At 33.2% G+C, this 12,940-nt stretch overlaps 1 protein-coding gene across 1 annotated transcript; it reads left to right on the top strand.

Annotated features, from left to right (window-relative positions):
- Positions 1-2,859: 2,859 nt before the first annotated feature.
- On the top strand, positions 2,860-8,927 carry LOC132546102 (uncharacterized). The gene is made up of 9 exons (XM_060209797.1): positions 2,860-3,086; positions 4,120-4,240; positions 4,461-4,561; positions 4,944-5,085; positions 5,287-5,381; positions 5,917-6,022; positions 6,647-6,731; positions 8,097-8,292; positions 8,467-8,927. Exons 1-9 carry the CDS (start codon positions 2,943-2,945, stop codon positions 8,572-8,574), a joined length of 1,098 nt encoding a protein of 365 aa, XP_060065780.1. The 5' UTR covers positions 2,860-2,942; the 3' UTR covers positions 8,575-8,927.
- Positions 8,928-12,940: the final 4,013 nt, after the last annotated feature.

Raw genomic sequence — 12,940 nt, 5'->3', positions numbered from 1 at the left:
TGTGCAATGCATATAAGATAGTTTTTACGTATAATTTGGTTTTCGTAGGCACGGTAATTATAGAACATAACTCAGACACTATATGATCAATATATAAACGGTCCTTATTACCCGGTATGTCTTTACATGCTCTAGATAATGAAATGTACTTTCATATAGACAAGTGTATTGACATCTGTAGAACTATGTATCAGTACTATGTGTATGGACTTTTAATATGCTATTATCCTTAGATTGTACCACGTCAAGCACTGCCATGATATATTGTTTAACCAAACTTAACCCTGAGTATCCTAACACCATAACGTCAAGGTATTGTCTGAAATTTGTTTCTGGAAGAATTTTCAGTAAAGGTTAACGCTGTTATGCATAGATATTTTTTGATCAGCATATCATTGTCTCTAAGGTATTGTTTCGTTTTACATAGTATATTTCATATCTTATCCAAAAAAATCATAAATAACAATAATAAGGTCCTTGAAGATGCGAAATAATCTTCATGAAAATATTAATATAATATCTTGACGCATTTAAAAACTTGGCATCTTAAGGTTTTATGAAATATGAACTGACGCATTTCGATATAGTATCAGAAGCACCATAACGTACCTGGATATCAACAGTCAATGAAAAACTTTGTAAAAAAAGTTTTTAAAATTTCGTCGTAGATTTTTAATCTTTAAACACGTAATATAGGTTTTTGTTTTTCATCTTTAATTGAAAATAAAGATATTGAATATTAATTCAAGATAATGACTTGAAATGTAACATTAATTACTTGGCAGATGATCAAATCTGTCTGTATCATCTCTACTCTGTACAATGCTTCCTAACATTATTGGTGTATTTGTATATCCAGATTGACATATTTTAGTTACAGATGTGGTATTCTGCCATCTAGATTCTAGTGTATATATGTAAACTTCTCATTTTTGATGGATACTTCACGTATAGATATCGTTTCTATATACGATATATAATGAATAAAATGGTCATTGATCATTTTAATGAAACACACTGTACAATATTTTTCCTTCTTAAAATATAGTAATTTAGATGCAAGAAATGAATAATTATTTATAGAAGTGCTGATTCTTATGTTGGGTATTTTTTTCTGTGTATTCCAGGTTGATTGAGTCAAATGAGGTCACAAGTACTTTATTAATCAGGTTAAAACCATGTGTATGTTTTCGTAAAATATTTCAGTGAAATAACATTGATTTGCAAACATAGATTTTTTTACAATAGGACAGGAACAGGCTGTGGTTGTGATTGCAAATTCTAAAATTTCGTGTACACATTTATACTAATTAATGAATCAAAGTATACCAAAAGACACTTTTTGAACATTCGTTTTCCCGCGAAACCTTTTGAGGGAACTGGTGTATCATTGGACTTAATAATATTAAATGTCTCCGCGTTTACTATATAAATCACTTTTGTACTCTGAACTAGACATAATATATTTAATCTGCTTTGTTTTTTGTTTTAATATCATGTTGAGTGTTTGTTAATGTTATAACTACAGATCTGAATTAATTTCTAACTTATCTCTTTATATCCTGCTACCGTATTCTTTCAAACCCATGTACACTTATATACACATACATGCGTTGGTATATAAGGTATATTTTTATTGTTTTGTTTTATTGAAGTTTTTTTTTATTTCTATACTATTGTATTGTAAAAGTTTTTATTGTGTAAAGTAGTATGTGACATTCATAGAAATCAAATCTATTTTTGTATGACGAGTCCAAATAAAATCTGTGATATCAAAGTCTGTTATTGGTTTGTTGTTCCATCAAAGTCACTGACGAATATAACGTGATCTTCTGAGATATTTTGATAAAGATTTTTGCCAATAATTTTATACGCCACAAGATTCAGGAATTAAACGATCCCACAGATATAACTGTCATAACGAATCTCCCATATTGGTGCTATATCATCATCATCATCATCATCATCATCATCATCATCATCATCATCATCATCATCATCACAGATTATACCACACGTGTTACATGCAATATCTATTGTGTAGCACTTGTATCCGGTCCTTTGTTTCAGTGTTGTATATAATTATCCATAACATGATCTCCGAGCGTAAAGCTTAACAGATGACTATACTAGCAATAAAGTAGTGTAATAAACAGCAGGTCTGTGAAACTTCCTTGTTTGAAGATTCCTGTTTAATAACATATAATGAAATCCACTGTGAAATAGTAATGACATATCTTAAGATTGACTAATTACTACACGTGTATATGTTTACGTGATTAACCTCAATGTTATTGTTATATTACTGTAGTCACCGGGGAAGACACTAAACAACTGATATTACTCATCATTAGAGTATCCCCATTGTTTCCTGTACAGATTAAGATTTAAAACAAATACAGCCTGCATTGTTTTAAAGCATAAATGAAAATATAGACAACTGTGATTAAATGTAAATGGATCTTTTAGCATGCTGCTGCTATGTAATTGGTTGGAAGCTGAATTAATGAATGGTCAGTATTATATAGTATTTCTGTTGTTATTCTATAACAGACTAAATCGTATTTTCATAGTACAGAACACTGCCGTCAGGATGCTATTGCTTAAAGAGAAAACATTTTTAATTGCATTTTCACATATTTGTAAATTCAGTCTTCAACATTACTACGTGAGTTTAGCAGTATTCCAAATCCGAAATCAATAACACACGAACTGCTCCCGCACACTAGAAAAGTAACATCCCCTCGCACAAAGCTCTCTTGTCAATAATTAAGGCTATTGCGATTGGGTCTATAAGGCTATGTTATTTTGTAAACAGAACTGGTATGAGCAGCTGATATCGTGATTCAAGCGTAGGGAGATCAACCAATCTAAAGGATTATATATCAGGAGGTGCGCTGTATATAGGACAAAGCGACCTTTACGTTCACAATAGAGTGTAGATGATGACGGAGGAGACAAAAACACGGTTCCCAGGAGAGGTGGACGAGGTTCACCCCGCCCCCTTTCTAACCATTCCACCACAGCCTACAGAGAAGAAGCCCGGTCAGCTGACTGAGGCACAGGTCAAACAGTTTTTCGAGGAGGTATGATACTACACAACATGTAAACGGTGTACTGTTATACACACGTGCAATCTGTTTCTCATTCATGTCTAGAATACATTTTGCATCATTATCTCTAGTCTAAATTACTTGTGTCGTCTGCTGTATGGCAGATATATAAACGTTGTTATCGGATAAATACAGATATTTAAATTTATTTAACCTGGTTGTATTTTATGTGATAACATAAATTCTGTGCGCTTGCATAATGTGGACAATCAACATGTACAACTGAAATAGAATACTGACTGAATCATATATGTAGAATGTGTTTTTGTTCCTGTATACTAGGACGTTGGTAGGCTTCAGATCATTTGTAATTAAACGCACACAGATAAGACTGCCTTTATTAATAAAAGGTTAAATATTGCTGAGAATTGTTCGTCTTCTATCATTCAGATCTCTTGGATATATGCTCCTATGAAAAGTAAGAAGGATATATTAGATTATTTTGAAGACAGGTAATTTTATACCAGAAACATATTATCTTGTGTACCGGACATATATCATCTTATTTACCATAAAATGTTATGTTTTACGTCAGAAACATTATCTTGTTTACTAGAAACAAATCATTATGAGAACCATAAATATCATATTCTGTGATAGAAACCAGAAATTTGCTCTTTTGGATAACTCAGTATATGTTTAACCAGGCAACTCAGGTGTTTCGAAAATTTCCTTGATATGCCTAGAAAACCGTCCGTTTTACATTAAAATTGTACTACATTACACCCTCTATAGCACTTTCTGTAAGGCATATGCGACAAGAACACATAATGATAGGGGACAGAGTTATACATCCAACAAATTACTGATATGAGGTAACTTAATAGAGATTATGTGCAAGCAGGATGTAATTTAGCAAGTTATTTATATCAGAACGCCAGTATAAATCTTTTGCTTAAACTGACTGAGAGACTAAGAATAGAAATAGCGGAAATCCTTTAGTAACCACTTGACCTCCCAACTGCTTTGTGTTTATGCTAATGACTATAATGCGAATTTGTCACAGGGGTATGTGGTTGTCAATAAGTTCTTTGACACGAAGACGGAACTGGATCCGTGTCGAGATGCTATATCTGTTATGGTAAATGAGCTGGCCGACAAGCTATATGATGCAGGCAAAATCAAAGGTACTCTACAACAAAATTCGTGATTTGATGATTTTTTAAGACGAGCAAAGGTTTTCAAGGTATTTTCATATTATGGATTTAGAAATTGATAAATATTTGAAAGTCTCGTCAAATTGATTTTTCCCCTTAATTACTAGATAACGTCTAGTTTATAACATTTCAATGTCATCTTATGTTAATTTTATTTCGTATTTGTTCATTTCCTTATTGTATTCGACAGATAAATATGAAGAATACGGCCTGTTCCAGAGACTGACACAACTAGAGAAGGAACATCCGGGATCAAACATTCTCTTATTCAAATCACAGAAAATGCCAAAAGTATGAAAAAATAATGCTGTTTGCTGATCATCATAATAAATAATTGCACTGTGCTTTCTCAAAACAATTTCCTTGAGAAATACACACTTGATATGTAAATTTCCCTTTGCCAATATTTGTGCCATTTTGATTGGTCAGAAAAACAAATGGCTGACTGGCGGCCATCTTTGATTTGACATTTTATTGCTATTTCTTAGAGAAAATCTTAAATGTCATATATTTAGCAGCAAATAAGAGAAAAAATAGTAATAAAAATGGCGGGGGTTGGGGGGGGATTCCAGCTTTCCAAAAATAAAGATTAAACGATGATGGAAACAATATGTAACGGCTTGTATGAGATAAAACCACTAACAGTACTGTCATATATCGATTTTATCGACAGGCCTTCTGTGATGTTTGGAGCAATGAAAGGATGCTTAACGTTGTGGAACAGTTACTTGGACCAGACATTGCCGGACACCCTGTGTGGAACTTGCGGACAAAGACACCGAAGAGTGACGCAGTCAGCATTCCTTGGCATCAAGGTAAATATGAAATCAACCTGAAGTCGAATTCCCGAGATGAATATGTTTCAACGTAAAATGGAATCTCCCTAATGCCGATTTCTGAAAATTGATGCCGTATTGTGCAGACTTTGAAATTTATTGGTTATGTTTCAAGGTAAAATGGAATCTTCGTAAAGTCGAATTCCTAGATTTGAAGCTGTTACAGATTTCTGTTTTCAGATAGTGCCTATTTCAGTAACGAGTCATACGACCATATGATAGTTACCGCATGGGTGCCTTTCTTGGATGCCATACCTGAAAATGGATGCATGCAGGTAGGAACTGATTATTCTTCAACCAATTTTTTTATGAAATAAAGTTTTGAAGTTTTGTTTTTATATTTTTTGTTTATACAGTTAAGGACAATTAAGATAAGGGAGATACAGGATTACAGGAATCTATGCATTATATATATATATATATATATATATATATGTGTGTGTGTGTGTGTGTGTGTGTGAGAGAGAGAGAGAGAGAGAGAGAGAGAGAGAGAGAGAGAGAGAGAGAGTGTGTGTGTGTGCGCGCATGTGTGTGTGTGTCAATGTGTGTGCGTGCGTGCGTGTGCGTGTGCGTGTGCGTGTGAAGTATACGTTTCCGTAGTGGAAAAACCGTTTCAGATTGTGAGCGTACATGTTTTGTATTGAGGGTAGAAAGTTATTACTTTAACCCATATGCATAGATTGATGATATAGTATGTTGTGAATGTGCCCTATTGTGTTTGTTGTATATTGTAACTTGTGCATGGTGTCGTGTTTATGATAAAAGACAAAACTTCCCTTGACAATTTGAAACTCAATACACGTTGTATAGGTGGTGAAAAATGGACACAGAAAGGGAAAGGTTGCAAGCCATACGTGCTGCCGTGGTCCTACATGGTATGTGATGCTGGAGGAGGAGGAGATGGAGAAATCATTGGGTAAGTTGATCAGTTAGCATAAAAAAATATGTATATATAAAATATTTCTCTCATGATGAAATTATCATGAAGAATTATTATTTATCATTCCTTAAGGACCTTCTTTTCCCGTCCTTTTATTTGTCATTCTTCCCTTTTCTTTTCCTTTTCTTTCTCTCTAAAAACATTGCAAAGCACTTTCTTACTTTTCAACTTTTGAAATAATGTATTTTCTTTGTTTTATTAACCTGCTTAAGAGTATAAGTGTATACTATTTAGTTATCAAGATAAATGAAGCTTCAAACATTTAGAAAGAATGATAAAGAAATATTATTTCTCATGTATTTAAAAATGGAATATCAAAAACATGATTTTTGTACTGCTGTAAAAATTTTAGAAAAAAAAACTTATCGAAGGAAATATAACTTAGTTTAAGTTAGCATATAAAAATGTTTGGGATGGGGGTGGGGTGGGGTTAGGGTGGGGTTGGGGGTGGGGGGTTGAAGGTGTAGAACTGTAGTACTGACTTAGGGACGAATGGCCTCCCAGAGCATGCTTATGTTAATGAAGGGCAATCAAGTGTAGTATTTAGATATATGGTATTTATTGATTCTACGGCTGAATTTTACCTGTGTGTACAAATAGATATTGACATGAAGAGAGACCTGGAAACGTGCCCTGTAGAATACGGAGGTTTCCTGCTGTTCCACAACCTTACCCCCCACAGAAGGTATGTAATATTCTGATCACACGGTGACAACCTAACCCTCCACAGGAGGTACGTTTTGTCCAGATGACGAAAAATAAATCCTCGAGATAAGAGCTGAGTCACGAGCCCTATTGTACTTTTTCTGTTATCAACATAATTACAAAATATGTCTGTTGCCTTGGTTAAAGAGTTCACAAGCAACAGTCACAACATATTGATTTTTACATAATTTTAACATGTAACACCGACGTCAAACTCTAAACCTATAATGAATGTTATGACGACACGAACTGATGTGATGTGATACCTTTGGTATTACTGAATCCATTCATTCCCTTTTCCATCGTAACTTTTTTTAAACAAAACAATATTAACGTTGTTACTCGGAAACACTGTCTTCACCTGTTATTCTACCTGTTTAATACATTTATGTATAGACGTATGTCGGGTTTCGTATGTAGGTTAAAGGTCATGCAGAGCTGTTAACACAGTGTTTCTGACGGAAATGTCATGCATATCAACGGTCTGGCGGCCAGGGGATAAGACCAAGATGTCCAAACAATTTTATACTGCTTTAGAAGGGAACAACCAATTCTATTTATTTATTTCAAATTTTACGAATTCTTCAAACAAGCAAAATTAAATAAATAAAAAACAAAAAAACAAAACAAAACAAAAAACAAAACAAAACAAAACAAAACAAAAAAAAACCAACTTGTCAACATAATATAATCTAATATATTATAATCTAAACTCAAATTCAATAGATCTTGAGAAAATTATGAGTAAAAGAAAGATTTACATGTAGATTACTGTAACTGTACAAGGACCAGGTGTTCCGAAGGTGCAAGCGTTTTTTACTTCATCAATGTCACCCACCGTGTAAATCCAAGAAAGTAATGTCACGTTCTGAAATGAGAACAAGGCATCAAGATAAACATTTTCTTCGAAATATTTTTATTTTTGCTGAACAAGCTTTTAATTATCACATTATCCTGAGTATTTCTCTAAATTTACTTAATTCTCTCTTGATAACATGAGAAACAAAGGCTCATTGCCCATTATTGTGATAAACTGACAAACATCTACGCGAAAAGGCTATAATAAACACATAACATTATATATGTTTTAAATTCTATTGCCAGTGTGATAAGATTTTAGAGGGATTGAATGAGTTCATCGAAGTAAAATTACATCGACTTATATCGCACAGCCCCTTAATGAAAAGTAAACATTGTGCCGACACCATAAAACAGCGAGAAATAGTGTGTTAACCTTATTCAGCTTATAAATACGAAGTCACATTTATTCTAGTAGCAATAACACTAATGCTTCCTTGAAAGAATGATCACACCATTCATTCTATATATTTTATTCTATATGAAGTTTAGAGAATATGTCGACTGACATCCGTTGGAGTTGTGACTTCCGATGGCAGTCTCCGCACGAACACTGGGGATTTTACGGACTAGGAGAGGGAGTTCCAATGCGGTCTGCCGAAAATCCAAACATGAAGGCAGACTTTAAGAAGTTTTTCTCGTTTGACAGAAAAGAACAATGGCAGAAACGTTACTACAGACAGGTACCTACTGTAAATGGAATTTAAAGCAACCGACATTTCATATTAGTTTATTTTTATACCAGTTACTGAATTTTACTCTTTGTAAATATTATATTGTATTCTTTAATATACTATATTAACTTCATAACACAGTGTGAATTTGTGTACGTTTAAATGTTAACCATTTGTTTCCAGGACGATGTCAATGATCCCTTTGATACCACAATCACTGGTCCGTGGATTGGACGTTGGGAAATAGTCAACCACAACAAACACACGGAGGCCTTTAAACCCTTCATGTGAACTGTTCCAAAAAAACTGTGATCTACTCGGAAGATTTACTCAGAAATCAAAATAATTTCATTATTATTTTTATTATCACATCGATAAAGTCGAGCAGACAATGAAATGACCAAACTAAATCATGAGTGTATATAATTAGAACATTGATCTAACACATTTTATCAAGCCTGCCACCAGTGGTATTGAACTCGTCAAAATCCATACCAACAATTCAATTCATTTGAATTCAAATTCTCAAGACTGCGATCCGATATTGTAAAACTGAAATTGAAACGCATTGTTCTATTGCGCGAGCGAACCACTGCTATATCATTGCATAAACATTTCCTGAATGTTTTAATTGTTACGTTTTACACAAGATAAAGATATATCACAACAATATATTTTGTGTAATTTTTACGAACACTTGCTAGTACAGCAAGGACATATATGTAAGGGAGACAATAGGACCAGAAAGGTTATCTCATGAAAACTGGTTGTCTTATTTACGCAATGCAATAGACATTGATCATCCTGCCACCATTTGTGTATTTATATACCTGATTAACAAACTTCATAATGACAACTTTCATTTTAAGTAAGGTTAAAGGTCAATAGCGACGTATAGATTTGAATAGTTCTGAAACTGTCAAGAAATAACTACCAAACAAAAATCATGGTTGAAAACATTCCATCAATATATATATGTACATTGACAACAGTAAAACATATGTACGTGAATTTGAAATAATGTTATAGAAAACACACCGACTATTATGAAAGTAAAAAATACTTCGTTGCTTAAACACGTTTGTAATGTTGAAATATCGACATTATACAAAATGTCCAAAAAGTGATCGAGAAAGACCACATATTCGTCTTTAGAAATGCTCTTGATGTCACAGATCTGATAAGGTAAGTCAATGCAAGGTTGTCTTGTAATGTTATGTATTGCTGTGAGGAGCATTGGATAGAGTTAAAGTGGCAATATTTTCATATTTCAAATTAGATTGGGCATAAAAACATTCTAATTCAAATGTATAGTTCCAGCTTGCCCAACGTCAAATCATTTGTACAAAATAGACTAACTAGAAGCTATGTCATAGCTTACGAAAATGTAACATATTATAAATATGTATTATGACATATACATGTACAAGTGTTAATTTGAGGCATTTTACACAGTCAAGATTTACTGTAAGTGTTATGAAGGTTAAGTGAAAGTTGAACATTAACCTTTTATTGAAGTGGTCTTAGATTTAGAGAAGAAGGATTGATGGTCATCAATAGTTTCATTCTGTTTGAACTAATTTATCATAGAGGGCAATTCGATTGTTTTGATGTGCGTAATTGATAAATGACAATATTAAGCAACACAATGTAGATTGAGAACAAGGTCAAAAAAAGAAAACAAAACAGTGTTTGAGGGAACATGGAAAACAGGCCTGTCTGAAAAAACTTCCCAAGGGCAATTAGAAAGCAAATAAATCATACGATCCTGATAAACACGAGTAATCCAAACTCTAACATATGTCCTGTTTACCTACATCCATTTCCCAAATAATTTACGCAGACAATAATACTTATATCCTATTTAAAAAGTTGAATTGAACCATTGACAGGGAAATGCTTAATATATATAAATTGACCAAATGATATCCCACTTTTTCAGATACATAGTTCAAACTGTCACTGAACACTTGTGTTTTTCTATGGTGTTATTTTACTGTTTTCTTAAAAGAAGAGATGTATGTCTGACATTCATAGCTTCTATATTTAGCTATTTGTAGTGAAAAAATGATGAAATATATGGCAGATTATAAACAGACTTTCGGGAAAACCGCCAGGAATTACATGTTTCTCATCAAAGACTGAAAAACACAATGTTTTTGCCTTGTTTCATTGACATTTCCGTGCAGTGATGACAGTGAAATAAAGTTAATCGATCCTGAAATCAAAAGCCGCTGAAATAAATAAAAAATGGAAATGATATCAACTTAAGCTTACATTACTCTATTTATCTACTTACAAGGTTTGAAATCGAGATGCAATGAACTAGGTTCCATATCAGTATTTCATAAGTTAATACGTCACAACAGACATTAAATAATCACCCCTCCTTAAGATGAACAGCATAATCTTAGTTTGTAAGCATTACTAAATTTGTCTGTTAGCCTCCAGTACTCTTCCTATCTCCGTTAATATTTTTAGTGTTATTTGGTATTGTCAAAATAGAACTTGAATGACATGTTAAAACCATTTATGAGATTTTCTATTATTACATAATTCTAGTTTGTCCAGTTGTTAAGAAAAACATTCAGATACGTAAAAGAGGAAAAGCATTTAAGAAGAAAACTTCAAACTCCAGCGATCTTAACTAAGTCTTTAATTTTACTTTTTTTAAAAACCATGTTTAATTATTTTAAAATAACAAATGGAAGCTAATTGTGTGAAAGGATCGCACAGTTTTATGTGGTAAGGTAAAAATGTTGATATATAATACGGATTGAAAATAAAACGAAAACCTCGCAAGTCTATCACTAAATAGCAACAATAAATACGGACAATAGGTGTGTTACATGTTGATCAGTGATAATAAAGGTCATGTTAACTTGACAGTTATCGAAATACAACCGACCTCCGCGTTAATTGCATGTAGCCTCACAACTCTGACATTGGCGAGTGGCGTAACCTGATCATCAAACAATATCAGTAATCAGATATATCATATTATGTGACAGGTCCGTACCGGTTGTATTTTTTAAAAAGAAAATTATAGATAAATAAGAAGGAATATAAAAAATCCTTCCTGACGGTAAAAGATGTATTTAGATAATACAAAAGAGACGTTTTGCACTTAATGTTTACATATAAAAAATATATAGTGGGCGTTTGTAAACCGTGTCACATGTGGCACATTGTAAGCAAATCACTCTTAATTACGATTGTACGTAAACATTCAATCTGTACCTAATAGATCTACATGTGCGCGACCTCTACATTTATGTTTCAATTAGGAACTCTATAAAGCTATACGCTTATGTATTTAACAAATAGATTAACTTTATCTAACATTTTCATAAGTCGTGCGATTAATCTTACATCGTACACAAAGGATGTGCCTTAGCAAATTTCATTAAGTTTCCATATCGCGCCTACACTGTGCATAAAAGCGCACATCGCTTTTCGTGCAGAATTTAGAAATGACCTATGAATTATTGTTGAAAATAGGAGCAGTTTGTCTTGAAAACTTGACTATTTATATATGATTTACCAGGAAACTAAAAAAATATGAAAAGGAGTATAATACCAGGTGTTTCCTATGAGTAAGCATCTTCTGCTTCATCGATTACACATGTCATTTAAATTTTGGTCATTTCAAGTAATTATACGACGTTCCCAAAGAAGAGTGTTCCCTTAAACAACGGAACCAACAGGCAAATTAATGAGTATCAAACCAATGTTTCATATCGCACAAAATTAATTTCTTATTGTGATCACCATGACGATCATTAACAACTCTCCCTGATTTTCATCAACCTTCATTTCTTGAAACCATATTTTGTGAATTTGTCTGTCAGCTGTTGACATCGTGCATGAAAAGCATGACATTATGACATTGGGACAGGTCCTTGAATATCGAATCAATTGCGACATGGAAACACCACAGGTTTGGGCTGCAGAGATATTGCTATCCAGAAATGCAAAATTCATAATACAAAAATTGAAATAATCATGCTTATCATACAGCTTGGTTGGAAGCTATTCATATTGAAGGAAGGGATCGATCGGACGACTTATGTAGAAGAGTCTGTTGTGTCGTTGATTTCAGTTCTGGGGGATATATACGATGAACATGGTCAACAAAGTTCTTGTTATTGAAAGTCACAGCGTCATTAATATAAAGGTATTGTATTGTATGAAAGCAAAAGCAAGTTAGCCAAAAGGAGGGCAGAGTTTATCACAGGCATGTCAATAATCTATTTGAAGATCTTGCCACCAAACTCCATGAAGATGTTTTCAACAAGAATCTTGATCATTCGTATGATTTCGTCCACCGTATGTTTCGTCTTTGATCTGGACGTAATTTTATAAGAAATACGCTTCTGTATAGTTCACAACCATATATGTAAACTACTACAACAGGATTAACATATATAAAGAAAAAGTCATTAATGGCTTCAGAAGTAAAAATCCAAAATTGATGGCAACAAGTGAGATTTGCTATCTTCAGTTATACTTTATTTTCTGTTCCGTACAAAGGTGGTGGACATATGTAAAAAGTTGTATCAAGTTTTATGACACTGTCTAATGTTGGTGTGAATATCGTTAAACAAGAAGAGCATAAAGTTGGCATTTATCGACGGGAACATATGTATCCGTTCCC

The sequence above is a fragment of the Ylistrum balloti genome, unplaced genomic scaffold (genome assembly GCF_031769215.1).
Source record: "Ylistrum balloti isolate Yb309-2 unplaced genomic scaffold, AGI_CSIRO_Ybal_v1 Utg369874, whole genome shotgun sequence".
Taxonomy (NCBI): Eukaryota; Metazoa; Mollusca; class Bivalvia; order Pectinida; family Pectinidae; genus Ylistrum; species Ylistrum balloti.
This window is presented reverse-complemented; position numbering and strand designations above follow the sequence as displayed.